Source organism: Cydia amplana, chromosome 15, assembly GCF_948474715.1.
Source record: "Cydia amplana chromosome 15, ilCydAmpl1.1, whole genome shotgun sequence".
NCBI lineage: Eukaryota > Metazoa > Arthropoda > Insecta > Lepidoptera > Tortricidae > Cydia > Cydia amplana.
Window position 1 is genome coordinate 17,270,626 of NC_086083.1, and position 19,668 is coordinate 17,290,293.

Sequence of the window (19,668 nt, forward strand, 5' to 3'; positions counted from 1 at the left end):
AGGATTGGATCCCCAGGTCCAATTTATGCTATATTTAGTCCTACTCTTAGGAACTAGGGCAAGTTATATATCATTTTACCGTTGGGCGTCTCGTCTGATTGCCGGTACTGGGGGCCGATTTTTGAATTTCGATCGCTCGATTTCGTCACTCGAAAATCGGTGAAAACGGCAAATTGCTGATTTTTGAAATACGAGCGATAGAAATTGGGAGTCTAGGGGTATTGACCACTCGTTTTCAATTCTATTAGTAGAATTTACATGACTAGTAGTGGAGATATTACTGAACGAAATACACGAAATCGAGCGGTCGAATTTCAAAAATCGGCCCCCTGTACCACTGTAAAGTGTATGACATTTAAGCTTAATTATCGATTCGCGCTAGTGCGAAGGCCACAAACCGTCAACGTCGACATGCCCGTGTTCTTCATACTCACCATCAAAAGCATGTTGCACAAAATCTGACACAAGCAAGCGCGTGGAAATAGGTATCTTAGCTCTTTCCCTGAGCACATAAATAAAAAAATAAAAAAAGATATCATTTATTTCAGGCTTTTAGCTCATTTTTTTAGGGTTCCGTAGCCAAATGGCAAAAAACGGAACCCTTATAGAATCGTCATGTCTGTCTGTCTGTCCGTCCGTATGTCACAGCCACTTTTCTCCGAAACTATAAGAACTATACTGTTGAAACTTGGTAAGTAGATGTATTCTGTGAACCGCATTAAGATTTTCACACAAAAATAGAAAAAAAACAATAAATTTTTGGGGTTCCCCATACTTCGAACTGAAACTCAAAAATTTTTTTTTCATCAAACCCATACGTGTGGGGTATCTATGGATAGGTCTTCAAAAATGATATTGAGGTTTCTAATATCATTTTTTTCTAAACTGAATAGTTTGCGCGAGAGACACTTCCAAAGTGGTAAAATGTGTGTCCCCCCCCCCCTGTAACTTCTAAAATAAGAGAATGATAAAACTAAAAAAAATATATGATGTACATTACCATGTAAACTTCCACCGAAAATTGGTTTGAACGAGATCTAGTAAGTAGTTTTTTTTTATACGTCATAAATCGCCTAAATACGGAACCCTTCATGGGCGAGTCCGACTCGCACTTGGCCGCTTTTTTTTTTCGTATGGCTTTTTGTGTTACTCTACTTCAGAGATTTACAGTTTTTAAGTACTGTACCGCTTCTATTGTTAAGGTGGTCAGATCTTCAACTTGCCCTTGGTATTTGGTTAGAGGACAGTCAAATACCATGTGGTGTACGGTCTGCTCGGCTGCTCCACACGGACATACCGGTGATTCGCACCAGTTCCATTTGTGCCATAAATAAGCACAGTTTCCAACTCCCGTCCTTATTCGATTCAGCATGCACCAGACGCGACGGGGTTCCTCAAATCCAGCAGGTCGTGTCTTGGTATTAAGCTTGGAGACGTCGCCAGGGAGAGATCTTGATTCCCATTCAGATTCCCAAGAGTCCCGTAGGTTACACATTGGGGCTGGATCATGGAATCTCAGCACTGGGGGATGGCGAGACTTAAGTCGTAAGTTTTAGCTCGTAAGTTTTAGCTCATAAAACACTGAGACAAATCACACAATACATAACACAAGGACTTAAACGACACAATAACAAACTATATAGGTACTTACAGAACAAAAAAAGGCACAGGGTAATTGGCAACCTAATCCCTAGAATTCTAGCAGGCACTTACAAAAACGAGTATAGTACGGCCCTTCTGAGGTGAACTTTTCGCTTCAAACCTTAATCTTTCAAACAAAGGCCATTGTCTCTATTATCGCAAAACCGCTAGCTCCAGACTTAGCACGCGCCAGTACAACATTCATATTGAAAAACAACCGGTATCGTCATAGTATTAAGGTTCAAATTTAATGTCACTGATATTCTAGATATTACGTTTTGGTAGTGTAGGACGATAGACCGCCCCGAAGCGATACGGCACTCATATTATTTTGATACTTAGTGTAGTGTTAAAAATGAAACACGGTTATTTATGATAAAGCGTTGTATATTTGTTTTCTCCAATATGCTCGGAAATGTTCACCTTATTGTAGCAAAAATAGTTCGGGAAGTTCTACGTTATTGTCAAACTCTAATTTAAAAAAATCAAACTATCGCTGTCCTGTTCTAGCGGACGGGAATGAAAAAAACACTACAGTAATAACTTATTACTGTAGTGTTTTTTACTTTTTTAAAATAAAAAACGCAAACAGCCAATTATTATAGCCGCGAGCCGCGTCTACACGACCCGATCAGCTATCATTTCAAACTATAGGATAGAGTGAGATAGTAAGATAAACGACCTTACTTGTCTCGTTCTTACAAGACCGTTGTGCTCGTGTATGATCGTGCAAATACTGCTTAATAAAATAAAAGAATATTTTTATATTTTATTTAAGGATCTCATCCGTGTACATAAAGTTGATATAGTTTGTCAAAGGACTTTCTCATTTCAAACATAGACAGAGAGAATCATACTATCTTTGTCTTACACTAGTACTAGCACCCAAAAGAAAAGGATGGGTATAGTTTTCCTGGTTCTTACTGACTGACAAATTGGTTTGACTAACTATATTGCACAATTATATTGAATGGTACTGAATGGCAGAATAAGTTTGTGCCCTTAACTTTAAAAAAAATAATTTTAGAGGGAACTTGTTTTTGACATTTTTGATGTGAAGGTTCGATTTGAGTGATGCTTGATGCTTAAATTATTCTTTTATTTATTTCTCTTCTTAGGTTGGTTTTTTACAATATGGATATAAAAATAAAATACAAAAACACTTACAAAAACAATACAAAATACTTATAAACATATTATAAAAAACCTAACCTAGGGTGCCGCCAGCAGCGGGGCAAGACCCAAGCTGCCGGTGGTCAGGGCTGCAGAGAGAGGAACCGGCGGACTATCCGCGCCGTGTCCAAGATGACCGCCTTCTGCATCTGGCCCTTGACCCAACCACCTAGCGAGAGTCTCTCAAGATGTTGGTCGAGACTCTTCGCTATTAGACCGTTCGCTGAAACAACTATCGGGACAATGATCGTCGAATCAACATCCCACATGGCGGTTATCTCGTGAGCCAAGTCTAGGTACTTACTGGACTTGTCCTTCTCGGCTTTCACGAGATTCTCATCATGGGGGATGGTGATGTCAACGAGCACGGCCCGGCGTTGCGATCGATCTATTATCACAATGTCAGGCTTATTGGCTACAATAGTCCTGTCAGTGATGATAGATCGATCCCAATAGAGCGTGGCACGACCATTCTCGAGAACTGGCGCAGGTGAATACTTATAGTACGGTACTTCGCGGTCCACAAGGCCGTATAGAAGAGCAAGCTGCTGGTGAATAATCCTGGCTACGAGATTATGTCTGTGCAAGTACTCGCCGTTAGCAAGATGAGAGCAACCGGAAATAATATGCCTGAGTGACTCTCCGGGACGGCGGCATGCCCGACAAATGTCGACCGTACCGTCCTTCAGGATATATTTCCGATAGTTGTTCGTCATCATTACTTCGTCCGCAATTGCACAGGCAAAACCCTCGGTTTCTCCGAAGAGGTCCCCGAATCGTAACCAGTTCACCGACGCGATCAGGTCCACATCGGGTCCCGTGAGGGCCTTGTAGAACCGCCCGTGTAGCACCTTACTCTCCCATGCCGCCTTGCGATCCGCAGTACTTAGTACCACAGGTTTGCGCCAGTTCTCGTTTGCCAAGGAGAGCGGCGTGAGGTTCCTGTCTACTGCCACCACATCACGATGCATCCCACACTCGTTGTTAAGGAAATAATTCCTGAGATTGTACACCTCGCGGTTGTGGAGATCCTTGGCGTTTAGGAAGCCTCGGCCTCCACATTTCCGTGGGATGTACAATCTCATAACTGACGAGCGTGGGTGTAGCATGCGATGTGCGGTGAGCAGTGATCGGACCCTCCGATCCAGGGCGTCCAGCTCGGTCTGAGTCCACCTTAGTATGCCAAAGGAGTATGTGAGTAGGGGCATTACCCAGGCGTTGAAGGCGCGCACTTTGTTGCCTCCTGACAAAAGACTGTTAAGAACTTTTGTGAGCCGACCGAAAAAGCGCTCCTTCACCGACCGTCTAATACCCTCGTCCTCAATACCCAACGACTGTGACATACCAAGGTATTTATAGGTTTCTGATTCAGAGATAGATCTGAAAGACATTGTCTCAGAAGGTTGTAAATTTGTTGAATTTACAACCCTCCCCCGCTGTACATGCATAACCGCACATTTATCGACACCAAACTCCATGTTGATGGCACTACTGAAGACTTCGGTGGTTTTCAGTAGCTCCTTCAAGTCTTGGTTATTTGGTGCAAATAATTTGAGGTCATCCATGTACAGAAGGTGAGAAATGACTTCACCCTCTCTCCGAAGCCGACAACCTAGTCCCAAATCCTTCAGCAGGGTGCTGAGGGGATTCAGAGCTAGGCAGAACCATAGGGGACTCAGACTATCACCCTGAAATATTCCTCGCTCAATCCTTATAAAATCCTGCGGGCCAGGCCGGTCATCCCCGCCTCCTGGTTGACGAAGGACTGTGGTCCACTGCCTCATACACGCGCTTAGGAAGGCTCTCAAAGCTGCATCAACTTTATACAGCTCTAAGACCCTCCCCAGCCATGAATGAGGCACCGAATCATAGGCCTTCTTATAGTCAATCCAAGCGGCTGAGAGGGCACCTCTGTTCCGCCGGATTTGTTGGCAGATGGTCATGTCTATGAGGAGGAGCTCTTTAGTACCACGGGACCCAACCCTACATCCATTTTGAGCAGGGGCCAAAATATTGTTAGCGACAATATGCGCGTTGATTTTTGTTCTCAAAATGGATGTAAGGAGCTTATAGAGTGTAGGTAAGCACGTGATGGGTCTGTAATTCTTCGCTTCCGTGGTACTACCGGACTTATAGAGCAGGAAGGTGACACCAGTTGTTAAGGAAGGTGGGAGAGAACCAAGCTCGAGGGCTTGTTGAAATTGTGCTGCCAAGCACGAGTGCGAGCATCGGAACCATTTTAGCCAAAAGTTGTGCAATCCATCCGGCCCAGGACTTTTCCAGTTCTGGGCCGTGCGGATGGCACAACTTACGTCATCGGGGGTGATAGTGACTACCCCCATAGGTTCGATGGACTCGCACTCACGCTCGACAACATTCATCCAACCCCCCTCGGTGTGTCCGACAGGCACCGACCAGATGCTACGCCAGAAGTCAGTCATGACAGTAGGATCCGGCGGCTGCGTGTCGGGCTCACGAAGGTTGGTTTCCTCCCACTTTCGGTACACCTTCCTTTGGTCACTCTGGAAAAGACGATTCTGCTGGAATCGATCCACACGCTCTCTGTAGCGGCGAATACGGTTTGCCCATGCATAGACTTTCTGCTTTAGAAAGTCGATGCGCTCCATAACGTTGGCCATGTAGTCGCGGGGCCTGATATCCGTCCCCGCGAACGCCTGGTTTACAAAGCGCATTACTCGGGGGCGATTGTTGCCCCCCCTGAAGCAGATCAGCTTTGCGATAAGAGTCCTAAAGGAGCTGATACGTCGCTCGATCCGTATTTGCCATGCGGGGGCACCTCCGGCAGTCCTAGGTGCACGTTCAGAGTCCGGAAACTTGACTCGTGCAACACGGCACGCCGCGATGGCTCCGCAATACATGATCGCGTGCGTATCATCTAAATCTTTACTAGTCCGTAGATATGGCTCTAGTAAAGCATTTAGGGCTCCCATTAGCGCTAGATTGCGTCTATTCATAGGCAAACGTGGTAATCGTGGCCTAGTGTTGGGAGTGGAGCGATACTGCGTAATCGCCTCATCCAGAGTCCTCCTCAGTTGCTCATTGGCTGTACTACTCACACTCTGCGCGATCTCCTCCTCGTCGGCGTTGAGATCCACCCGCGGTACCCTCGGTGCCCGGTCGGGTGCGGGCACCGGATTCGGCGACGTCGCGGGCGGGTCCCGCGCCGAGGTGGAGGCCGCGCAAGCAGAGAGAGCCTCCAGGCGAAGCCGATCAAGTGTCGTGTCATCCAGCCGCTTTAGCCGCTGAATGACGCGCACCTGATCCGATAGTCGCTGCTCCGACACGGTGATGGTGGGTTCAAGAGCCTGAAACAGAGGCAGTATTCTTGAACGATAGGCGGATAGTTGTGTTCCCCCCTCTGTAGCCCCATAATAGGCGCGCATGACGTTCTCGTTCATTTGTCGAGTCCATCTCATGCGTCGCACTATACCACCGGCAGCGGGAGCCGTGGGCGGGGCAGGATGTCCCGCAGGCCCCAAGCGTGCCGGCAGCGGTGGCCGCCCTCGTCGCGCAGGTGGTCGTGGCGGCGGCGGCGGCGGCCCGCACTCGTCGCTCGACTCGCTGGTGCTGGTATCGGGCGCAGTGGCGAAATCATCGCCCGATTGCGAGGAGACGGATGATGATGCGGACGGGGGTGGTGGGCGTGCGTTTCGTGGAGACGCTAGTTGAGCTCGTGTTTTGCTTCTCGTTTGCATTTTCGTTTAGGGAGTTTTGTCATACATGTTGAACATTATTTTCCATGGTCGATTATAACCCGTATATATACATAATAGTATGTAGCAGTCTGGGGCTATATTTTTTGCAAAATTAATGTAGAAAGCAACATGTAAATACAAAATCTAGAAAATATCTTAAGAGATTTTACAAAAACACGACTGACGTTGACAGCGTCATTTTTTTTTTTTTTTTTTTTTTTTTTCCGCTTCGCGTCGTCCGACAAAATCGAAACTCATCCACGAATTGCCCTTTCCCGGCCTCTGCAATAATGTACTATATATAACAAAATCTAAGGTAATAATGTAAATTTAACATTAATAAGTTTCAACAATCAAAAATAATATATTACAAGTGAAAATGATTTTTGTTGCAAATAAAGTTGGGATAGCAAGAAAAAGCCAGCTAAATTAGTCGTTATTCAACTCTCTCTGTCGCACAAAAATCCAAACAGTATGCAATCATAATCCAGGGTCACGTAAGCAGGTCGTCAAGTTTTTAACAATATCGGGCAGAGTACTTATATAAATCCGCCGTGGGAATCTGCCAAATCCTACACCTGAACATGCGACACAGCAGAAAACCTCAGTGTCGCCGAAATAATTTTTAGCTTGTAAGGTTATTATTATTGTATGTATGTTAGTTTGTAAGGTATGTATCTATGGGCCTTAGTTGCCTGACAATAAATGATATATTATTATTATTATAAATAACACAAAGCACACGGTTACGATATTAGAAACCGACTAAAGCCTGATTTAAGGTCGCTAAATGATAAAATAATGTGCCCCACTTTTCATGCACACGGATCCAACCGCTCTTCTCATAAACCTATTGTATTTAGGTATGGAAAACAATAGTGGTCAGGTCGCAAATCCTTATCAGTGTTTTTATTGTCACTATGCGTCGGCATCACATCAGAGGTGTTAATTTCACAGTATTTTTAAGATAAGAAAAAATAACAATGCTTGCAGCTGCATCTTTGTAAATTATTACATTTACCACCGCAAGCTAATAATTTAAATAAAACAATATAATAAATAACCACGTTTCATTTTTAACACCACACTAAGTATCAAAATAATATGAGTGCCGTATCGCTTCGGGGCGGTCTATCGTCCTACACTACCAAAACGTAATATCTAGAATATCAGTGACATTAAATTTGACCCTTAATACTATGACGATACCGGTTGTTTTTCAAAATGAATGTTGTACTGGCACGTGCTAAGTCTGGAGCTAGCGGTTTTGCGATAATAGAGACAATGGCCTTTGTTTGAAAGATTAAGGTTTGAAGCGAAAAGTTCACCTCAGAAGGGCCGTACTATAAAACGACTACCAATTGATAACGTTTCCATTGACTAATATACCATTATCCATTATTTAACGGACCGTTCAGCCACCTTTTTCCAACGAGATAAGGTTTATTGAAAGGTAATATGAACTTTACCCGCTCCGCTTTGACCGTTGACTCATCCGATTACCATAAATAAGCGAACACGCGACAAATCCGCTCATGTTTGTTGACGTTCACGTAATGCTCGTGGGACGATCTGACGTCATCTTACTTACTTAATACTTACCAATGTATGAAGATCAGTATCTACAATTATTTACCTATTTGTTCAAATGTACACACAACTACATTGAGCATGACATGAACCTACATACAAACAGAACTTGACAATAAAATATATTAATAAATAAGTATATTCCTCAAAATATGTACGCAGTTTGCAGTTTCATTGCTTCTGACTTTTTGTCTGACGTTCTGTTTTTATCGTGAAGTGGGCAGGATCTGCGTACATTTTACAGACACGGTCACCTGCAATATTTAATATTGTACAAAACGAAGCGTGCAAAAGATATTCCACTCTCTTATTTTACGCGGCTCTAGGTACGTGCAATTGTAAAATTATGTATGTATGTTGAAAATACCGACATAAAAATACAAAATATTCAGGTAATGCATGACAAAGTCCATCGACTTTTTTGAGACGTGCAATACGAACCAGTTTCCACACAAGAATTAGTATGCGGTCTCTAACCAAAATGAACGTTACGATATGTAATATTACTTCATTAAACATACATAATTACTTTTTAATTAATGCGGCTTTGATATTCTGAGTATGCATATTTGTCGAAAATTTAAAAGTGCCTTGATTGTGCTTTGATTTGTGTTTTCTACCGTAGCATCACGACTAATCGTTGGTTACCTATTTTATTGACTTCCAAAACGATGGAGATTTTGTAGGAAAAATACGAGTAGGTAGGTAGGTAGGTAGGCGAGTCTTCGCTATCTTTCCACCGACTTTGACGTGACTAAGGTGGATGTGCAAAGGCCGAAATAAAGTCATATTTTCTTAGAAATGTGACGTTTATGGTGACATGATCACACTGTCACTGCGAATTTTGTGCAAGTTAGCTTATTGGTCCGACTGTAGTTAGGTCGCTATAGTTTTAAACGGTACTTGTTAACAATATGTACAGGTATTTATTTATATATAACGCCAGCGCCATCACCTTTTCAATGTGAAGAGACTAGAAACGCTCATTAGCTTAGCTGTAAAAGGAGTCCTGTCTACCGTGGGCGGGGTCACTGACACACTCATTTCAGCTCATACTCAACTATTATTACTGCTTCCGATTTAAATGAGAGCCAGCTTGAGGGTTTTTTGTAATAAACACTGGTTAGTGATGCTCCTAGTTCTAAATATTCTGCTCTCTGCTCTCTCCTCATGAAGACACATAGATATTTGTCAACGCAAATAGCTGAAGCGTTGGTAGCTTAGCGTCCCGAATAGTGAATCTTCTAAACCGGAGGTTTTTGTTTAAAACTCAAGCTCGTGCTTATGAATTCTTGGAAAATATGTACATATTATCATTTGATGTTCTAGCGTTGGTTAGTAGTTAGGTCAGATGGTACTTAATACGTCTACTATTCGTAAAATCTACTAGCCTGCGGTAACACTTGGGATTAGGTTTATAACGCGGACTCCGGGTTCGATGTGGAGGACAGGCCAAATCAGAATTCAATCGAATATTAGTTAGACAGACAGACAGAATAAAGTAGCTACTTGTATAAGTGTAATTAGTTTCCGCTGTAAATCGGTTGCCGTTGAGAAGAGCCAAGCCAACCGCAGTAGAAATCATCAGTTTTATAGTGGTCTGTGGTCTAAGTGGTTTAATAATTTGCCGCAATTGAAACTAAACCCGCGTGCTATCTACTAGTCTATCTATGAAGCTTTTGTAGTAGAGTCAAGGAAAAGGGTCTTGACACATGAACTATGTAGTGTCGTGAGTCGTGACCGGTGTGCTCCGGCTGTCACCTGCCGACGCTCGCCTTGAAACTGAATGGAAGGGCATGCCTTTACCTTTACTCACTTATGCAGTGCGTGAAAGTTTACCAATCCTTGCATTAGAACATTACAAGATAATAACTTGGTTACTTACTCTTACCATTAAATTGTTTTTATGCGGGTGCGGGACACGCGACTGGCAGAGCGTGAGTTGTTTTATTGTCATTATTATTTATTGTCTTGCAATATTTTCACTTGAGACTTTTTAGAGTGAGTAAACTGTATTATGGATGATATAAAAGGCAAAATGTAAACTTGAAGTACCCACACCCGAAAAATATTTCCAAGAGATAAGGCGAAAACGCGCTTTGCAAGTGCAAGCATTAGGGTTCGTTACATTACCACATTTCTGGTAAATAAACGATATTTCTATTTCTATTTCATTACACGAAATTTTCTAGTTATAAAACAAAAGGAAATTTCTACTAAGGAGACTTAAAAAGAGACTTCCGCAATTACAAGTATCGCTACAAGCTTTCGTGAATTGGTCCCCTGGTTTTACATTTCTTCTGTCTGCTCTGTTGTTTTGTTTTTCCTTTTCGTTCCTTAAAAGTAAGCGGGTCCAACAAAGAACGAGCCACCTCGCGAGGAAATTGTCGCGTGAAGTAGGTCGGTCTATGGAGACGGGCTGCACTGCCTCGGGCGAGACACGTGTCCACAGACCGAGCTGCTGATGCCCACCCATTGATGTATTATGTTGTATCTTCCACAGGACTGGGCGCGGCCCAGCTGGCGTTGGCGGGCAGCATGGAAAACTTCGAGTTCGCGTGCATCGGCGCCTCCATGACGGAGGACGAGCGCGTCATCTCGCACTCCCTCCACCACTTCGCCAAGCTCATGCGGACCATCGAGGACGAGCGCGAGCGCATGGTCAGTCAGTATACATACATACATACATACATATACAGAAACAGTAGCAAGGCGATGGTTAGTGCTTGCCGCTTGGACGTTGCAAACATGCGAACCCAGTCTGTCAGCGTATATACTGGACTTGGTCCCATCACCCTTTAAACTAGCTGTGTCGACTATCGACACAGCTAGTTAACCACAATTGGTTAAGATTCATATAGTGTGTGTTGCATTTCATACCAGAACGTACAGTCACCTGCAATTATATGTTACTCTTCAAATCAAAAGACGCAAACATATGTGACACGCTCTTATGGCTCTACACATATAAGATCGTGTCAGATATTTTGCAGGTGACTGTACAGTGAAGCCACGCCCACGCCGCTTCTAGGTATGTAGGAGGGAACTGTACTGCGCGGCTTCTAACTGAGAACTTACCTCCGTTTTAGGGCCCAATCTTTATGAGGTTTGAGACAGTATAAATAAACGGCTGGTTTCCTCGTCATACTTTATCTTTATATTTTCAGTCCAATGATTACACAAGAATACGACAGTGGTTTTATATCGGTAATAATAAAAGCTAATCTATGTTAATTTGCTGATAAAATTCTTTGTATGGCGTCTGTCTAATACAATCTCTGCGTCTGCAATCAGACTCTACCTAAACACACCTCTTCTTTCGTGTGTCAAGCGTTGTTTACAAAATGTAAAGACCACTATTCCTTTGAAATCTCTATAAAAATTGCATTGTTTTTCCGTTCCATTAGCAAGAGTAGCGAGACGTTACGCACATCCTCATTCCTAACAATGTAGACGCAGACGAAACATCGTTCACACGTTAAATTGTCAAATTGTAAACCTTAGTGCACCGAGATAAGGTTTAACAATATGAGTTGCTGTTGCTGATTGCTTTTGTCAATAGAGGCGAATTTATATATTTCTGAGCACCTTGGCCGCTCCGATATATCTGATGGCGACTGTATCATCGTTCTCACATTTAAGTGACAGTTCGTAAAGGAACCCTATTACAAAGCTTTAAGGTCCAACGATGTTCAGTCGCTTAAGAAAGTAGCCCGATAAGGAACGGCGACAGTGTTGAGCGCGTTTGACAATGGTTATGGAATTTCGGTAGTTGCATGAATGAACGTTTGTTCGCGAGTAGTTCACCCTTCTCCCTTTCTCTTGTGACGTGTCGTAAAGTAAATAACGGAGATTGGGGCTAGAGAGAAGCAAGGCAAGGACGCAACGCAAACAACGGGGCAACTTGTGAGTTTGTTTACTTTACTAACCTTCCGTTCACAACGAAGCCCGAAACGAATTCACTTGCTGTTCGAGTATATCAGCGGTTGTTACGAAATTACAATTAGTCTGCTTCACTTCCACTATTCAAAATTTAATATCTTTACAATCCCTTTCATTTAATACATATTGTTAATTTACACGAAGTATTGCTAGATCGTTTTTGCTACCGATACTACCGATAGTAACAAATTAGCCTGCCAAAAATGATCTTGAATAAACGATCTCTCATCGATCGATCACAATTATATTGCTGCCCCGCCTATGATGCCGGTTGTCAATGTCACAGTGCGATTTTTACAGCAATATAATTATACGCGTGCAATAGAGATAGCAACAGGCGGGTCAATCTACAAAAATCTATCTGGAAAGAGTCTATACTCTATACTCTATTAGCTCTTACAGATTCGAGCGATAGGCAGGTGGTTGCAAACTCCGGCCCGGGGCGCGTGTACAGGCCTACCACTAGCTACTACCACACTATACAGCTACTAATACTATACCTAGTTCGAATGGTAACCGTCGGAATGCATTGTGTATAGTGTCGCGTCCTCGCGTCCTCGTGTGAAGGCCGCGCCGGCGCAGCCTGCATGTGCAGTCAGATCAGAGGTATTCATCGCTTACCAGCGCCATTTAATACAATATGTACATACAACATTCAGTACAACTTAAATGCCAGAATTATTAGCCTCATGTATTTGGGAAATACTGTTAGAATTAATCATTATTTTTACAATATGTTTGTATGAATGACCCCTAAGCGTATGGTCAGACGTATGGTATGGTATGGTACGGTACGTAAACAACTTATCCGTACGTCTGGCTCGACTCTAAAATTAAGTAAATGTAAGTTTTATGTACCTACTACCTACACGTGTAGTCATAAAATACTCTAACAAAACAAGAACAAAACTGCTCGACGTTTTACAGTGTTGCGTTTAGCCGGGCTGCAATGCAACTAAAATGTAGATGATACTGCCTAAACGGCCGCGTGATATTTTCCTACTTCGATAAAGATGTTTACACCTGCAAGCGCTTGCGCTAGGTTATTTGACTATTGGTAGCCCTTATTTCGCTGCAATATGGTTTATAAATGGTTAAATGTCCGTATCATCGATGGTACATGTATTAAGTATAGCATGTTTCCTTAACGAGCGGCCGAACTGATCACGGTAATTGCCGGCATCGGATGGCCCAATTTGTATGGGACGATGTTTAACATGGCAGACATCGTTGTTGGTTACCGTATTACTTCATCATCATCATCATCCTCGCGTTGTCCCGGCCATTTGCCACGGCTCATGGGAGCCTGGGGTCCGCTTGGCAACTAATCCCAGTAATTGGCATGGGCACTAGTTTTTACGAAAGCGACTGCCATCTGACCCGTACCGTACCGTATTACTTATCGACTTCATATTTCTCGAAGAACGTAATACGTTGCTGACCTTCATAAATGGGCAACTAAAACACTGGTGGAGACCAATTGGATCGGGCGTACCTAAACCATATATAACGGCTAGGAAGAATGGTTAGCTGGCGTTTAACTTATTCCGTTCGGCCGCCCGCTCCTGATTATATTATATCCGAAATTAAACCTGTCATATAAATCATCAACCATACAATCAAGAAACCTAATACATCGATTGAGGGCGTATATATGTACATAAATCATGGTAGTTGGTAAACGTGAGTTTTAAGAACATGACTAATTTAATAATAAATAACATTTCGTCAGATGACAAGCAAAAGTCACTAAGTACCTCCACAAGTTCATAGCCATAGTGAACCATAATGCTAATAGAGCTGCTCATCATCAAACATTGCCTAAAACGGCTTAATTGACTAGCCCGCGCAAAGAGAATCCTGGTATTCAACTCTGATATCATTTGGCGAAAAAATTATAGGTTTGCTCTAATGTTTGTGAACATCTTGACTACTCTGATTTATCCCATGACGAATGTCGAATAGAAACGTGTTCTTTATTATTATACATATGTATTAGTGGGGTTCCCTCGACAGTAAGATGATTCAACGTTTGATATTGTTATGATTGTTGTTATCAACCGGTCTGCATAACGTAATCGGGCTCACTCTCACTTTCCTCCGCCGACACCGGCCCGGCCGTGCGCCCGCGCACTCGGAATACTAACGAGTTCAGCGACACGAGCGAGGGTGAGGGTATGTCGGACACCGACATAACACTCGTTGACCCGCTCTGGCCGCTATGTACTTACTTAGCCCGGTCAACATCGATCGCCCACTACTGGTTACTGTCGTTGGCTCTTGGTTATTTGTGCTGCTCTCTTACACAAAATAATTATTGTGTTTGACTGTAGTTTTCGAGATTTATGCAGGGAATACACCCACGAAAAGCGCCTACTGTAGCTGATTGGGTTCAAATATCACCTGAACACGCCTTTATTGTCGAGGCGTTAGAGTCCGCGTTCAGATATTTTTGAGCACCTCGGCTGCTCCGATATCCGATATACCTGAGCGACTATATCCGCGGAAGCGAGTTCTTAATGCCCGCTCCCGTTACAAGGATGTGGTCAATGACTGCATGGAGCTTACGTCATAGGTGCAAGAGTGTCAACTGTTGGTGACGTAATCCCAACGAAAGTGATCGCGGTGACCAAATTACATGCGGTCATTGAGGTCTCGGCAACAAATATGGATTAAAGGATTAAGCGCTCGTGCGGTATGAACGTTTCACGATTATTAATTAGGTATTAAGGCGTCGAATGATGTTGCTCGGTGCTCGGCTCGCCGCTGCCGGTGATATGGTCGTTATCGCCGCCGGCGCCGGCGCTGACGCATGCAATATGCTTGTGCCTGCTGTCACGGTCATGTGCAGTCGCCAGTTGACAATGCGTATAACATTTACATTATAGTAACACGCGCCACACTATTCACTTCGTGTCACTGGGTCACTGTAACAAACAGGTGCCCCCAGCCCTGGTAATATATTTTCCTTATGCCTTTTTAGGGTTCCGTAGCCAAATGGCAAAAAACGGAACCCTTATAGATTCGTCATGTCTGTCTGTCTGTCTGTCCGTCTGTCCGTCTGTCCGTCTGTCTGTCCGTCCGTATGTCACAGCCACTTTTCTCCGAAAGTATAAGGACTATACTGTTGAAACTTGGTAAGTAGATGTATTCTGTGAACCGCATTAAGATTTTCACACAAAAATAGAAAAAAACAATACATTTTTGGGGTTCCCCATACTTCGAACTGAAACTCAAAAAAATTTTTTTCATCAAACCCATACGTGTGGGGTATCTATGGATAGGTCTTCAAAAATGATATTGAGGTTTCTAATATCATTTTTTTCTAAACTGAATAGTTTGCACGAGAGACACTTCCAAAGTGGTAAAATGTGTGTCCCCCCCCCTGTAACTTCTAAAATAAGAGAATGATAAAACTAAAAAAAATATATGATGTACATTACCATGTAAACTTCCACCGAAAATTGGTTTGAACGAGATCTAGTAAATAGTTTTTTTTTATACGTCATAAATCGCCTAAATACGGAACCCTTCATGGGCGAGTCCGACTCGCACTTGGCCGCTTTTTTTTTTGTAAAATTGTTTACCGATGGACAGTTGACAGTGTGGGCGATGGTACAAACGCTATATTTTTTGACATAACTCCGACAAATTCGAGATGGAAATCAAGATTAGCTATGGGATGGGTCGCTGAACTGTTAGAGTTTAGTTTAGGGTCTAAGGCTTAGCACGCACTGCGGTTTTTAAAAAGCGGTTCCGCTACCGCAAAAAATGTAACGTACGGCATTCTATATAAGCGCACGCACGCAACTTGCTACATTTTGACCGCAACCGCAAGAAAAAAACCGCAGTGTGTGCTAAGCCTAAGGTCCTATTCTATTATTTATGATACAGGGCCCGTACTTTTCATGCTGTTGACGCAAAAATGACGACGTTGCATAGAGTATGATTGCAATTATTATTTTGTCATAATTATGAACAATTACTAGCAACATAACTTACATAACACACTCGCGAGATCTAGACTAGATCTTAGACAGGCGCTATGTCGAAATGTTTAACTGTATATGTATAGTCTCTCCGGTGTCCGTTTATGTCGGTTATCCGACATATCCCGATCATATCCGCCATAGATCAGCGATCAGGAACTATATTAGCCACTATATCGGGAAACTATTTGGCACGTAGGTATGGTTAATATTGCGCGCGCCATTTATTTACTCCCGTCCGCTTGTTTACTGATAGTGCGGAAAGCTGACCATTTACTCAAATGTAGTCTAGTTTCCGGTCTAAGTAGGCCCCCAGACTCGTAACAACATACGTAGAGAAGGGATAAGCTTGTACCGGTCAGTCTATGGTAAAGTGAACGTTTTGAACTAAAGCGTAAACAACTGCCCAATATGTAGGTCGTATACGTGCTCCAGGACTTGGGCTACTTACACCTCTTTTAGAATCGAAGGCCAATGGGAACCAGATAGCTTTGATAAATGAAGTCTGCCGCTAATACCTCGTTCCATCCTCGTTCGTGCGCCATAAACATCGCGGCTTCGCCTGGCCTACGGTGTGTATACTGATTATATGTTTACGTTACCTTCCGAACAGATATCTTTACTCGCCTTGTAGGCACGTGTGCATACTACGAAGGTACAGCAAATACTGTGAATGTAGTACCTACTCAGAATAATCTATAATTGGTAAGCAGGTAAGTTCACTAAACTTATAAAAATGACTAACAAAGTTGGAGATAAATATTTTTTAAAAGCATCGCCAACAAACTCCTTCTCAGTTTGGCGAAACATTTTGGTTTGAAAATTTTACCTAATACATTTGGAATTACTTCATTGACATACCCCTGACAATTAACATTGTTGATTGACCAACCGATAATCTCATTGTAGGAACGACGTAAGGTTTTTCTGTGTGAATGTAAATGGCGTATGCAATGTATAATCGGGTTTGTTACGGTACGTAGATAGTGTTCACTCATGCTCGTTGTTAATGAAACCACAATGAAGGCGAAGGCGCACCTCGGGTACGAGGTTTGCTCAGCTGTGCGCACTATGGTTAGATAACGCATTGTTGTTCTACAAAGACAATAGGGTAAAACTGTGGATTGCTGAATGGAAAAGGGCTGAATCAAGTCAAGGTATCACTTGACAGGTGACCTGTAAATGGTTTAACTTGGGTTGGGTTGTACTTGAGTCTTTGATGGAATGTCCACCAGTGCGCTTTAGCACAGATCCGCTGCGGCAGTATCTCGCACGCGAGATAGAATACCCGTCTTTTTACACACTCGGTGAGAGCCTCGGGTGAAAATTAAGCTCTCGACGAGAGCACACCATGTACACACTCGTTGAATCGGCATTTAAATCGCGGATGGCCGCCACGATGGACAAAATAGGAACCGTTGCTGCAAGCTTTGCCTCCGTGCTGCTAGCTACTATAATTATTAGCTACTATAAATATCTTTTGAGTTCCATAGGGCATTTCATTTGGTAATATTCTAAAAACTGCAATTAGTTCACATTTTAACGGCTGATCGTGATCACTAAAACGCGTCTTTACAGAAACACGCCGGGTATATTTATTGATAATAATATTTAACATACGAGTGGTGTTAATTTGCATCTGTTATGTTTACCTCAAATTTGTTGAAATACTTTTGTCTGGAAGTTACACAAATCTCTGCTTTGCGGCATTGAACGTCGAACTTATTACTGTCAGTATAGCTGTAGTGTCCTAACACTACCTGCTGGATGCCCACCCGCGGGCCCGGCCCACTACACGCTCAATTATCCCGGTCGGATTCATTTGTCCAGATTACGAGGTCGAGGTATATATGTAATGGGCGACTTGTCGACAATCCTCTTTCTCTTTACATCGTTATGTACCTAATATAGATTTAGCTGGGCATTTCTAAACCTTATTGCATTAAAACTTGGCTCAAATAGGCTACATGACTGTTTGTCTAGGTAATTGTGTAATTGTAATATAGTACTTATGTTTGTTTGTTGCAGCTGGGGCGTGCGCACGAGCAGATCATCGCGCCGCTGGAGAGGTTCCGGAAGGAGCACATCGGCGCCGTCAAGGTGAGATATACATTTTTCTATTCTGTGGTTTCATTTTATACGTAGAAAGTGTGACCCTGGATTTGATCGAATACTTGCATGAATTGGAATAGCATAGCAGTGGCAAGGCCAGATACTTTGACGCACTTTGTTGTGCAAGGTTTTATAGCGGGTGACTGTCACAGTAGACGACACTCTTACATACAGTAGGACTTCGCTAATCCGGAGGGCAAAAAACAGGCCATAAACGTATTACAGAGGTTTCCGTTTCCGGATTATCATCTCAAATTTTGTTTATGTAATAAAAATCACTTAATTGGAACACAACATGCAGCAGCAGGTAAATAAGTCACCAAGTCTTCTGCTTTAAGTTTTCGCACCTGATTTCGAATGCACTCTTAGTCGGGGAACAAATTTCATCGAGCTAAGTAAAGCCTGACCAGGAATATATGATCACGCGCCATGTTGCGGAATTTCACTAGAACTATTTTTTTCACATGGGAATAAACAGCGCCCTCTTGACAATGGTCATATATTACTGGTGAGGCTTTATCAAAGGCAGTGCACCAGCCTCGAGACGTCTGGATTACAGGGATCACCAGATTACGGAGGGGTCCGAATTAGCGCGGCTATACTGTATATTACTGAATCGCGATTAGAAAGGGATTGAGATAGCTGTCAATCCATATTGATTTTGACGTAAGTGTATGGAAATCTGTTATTTCTAATCCCTTTCTGATCGCGGCATGATAAATAACTAACTATGTACTTAATTATGTATTCGTGAACCTTAGGTATTACTGAGGTTATGCTCGACCTCCAAAGTCGTGCGACTACATACCTATTCCCAGTATGGCGTACAATATGCAACACGCGACGTGCCTTCACGTGCGCTTGTAGTTTAACGATGCGGTACTATTGCTATGCGATCTTATCGCGCAGTTCAATCTCTAATTGATAGCTAATATGTTCGGTCGCGTGAGATCATTAACGTGCGCGAGGTAATAACCTCTAAGTATATTATAACTATATTCTATAAAAAAAACCAGCCTATATACGTCCCACTGCTGATGCTGGGCACAGGCCTCCTCTCATACTCTATAACATTTATAAAAACACGACTCTGGTGTCACATTAGCTCCACCATCATCTACTATTAGTGTGTCCATTGTATTTTGTCATCAGGTGTGTTGTAGTTGTTGTACCTACAAAATGAAGCCACAATAAAAAGACCAAGTGAATATCACGACTAATACATTCAAATTTACTGTGCAACCATTAAAACAGCAACACTCTTAACTGCAATTGTTAGACCTTATCTCTATACACTAAGGTTTACGAATGATCAGTTAACTGTATAAAGATTTAACGTCATAATTGTCTACCTTTGAAAGTACAAATGCTGTAAAATGACTATGATACTTATTAGTTTCTCCTGTATGGGCGTTAGGCATTAGCGCGAACGCTCCGCCGCTCGCCGTGAATGAGTGACGTAGTATTCACACTGTCAGTTGACAATGCGTAAACCGTATTACCAA

At 42.8% G+C, this 19,668-nt stretch overlaps 1 protein-coding gene across 1 annotated transcript in view; it reads left to right on the top strand.

Annotated features, from left to right (window-relative positions):
- LOC134654481 (rho GTPase-activating protein 26) overlaps nucleotides 1-19,668 on the top strand; it is a 63,951-nt gene that overhangs the window by 6,086 nt on the left and 38,197 nt on the right. Inside the window, exons 3-4 of the mRNA XM_063509923.1 lie at nucleotides 10,624-10,781; nucleotides 18,080-18,151. Coding sequence (XP_063365993.1) covers nucleotides 10,624-10,781; nucleotides 18,080-18,151 — 230 coding nt within the window. The remainder of the gene's footprint in view (nucleotides 1-10,623; nucleotides 10,782-18,079; nucleotides 18,152-19,668) is intronic.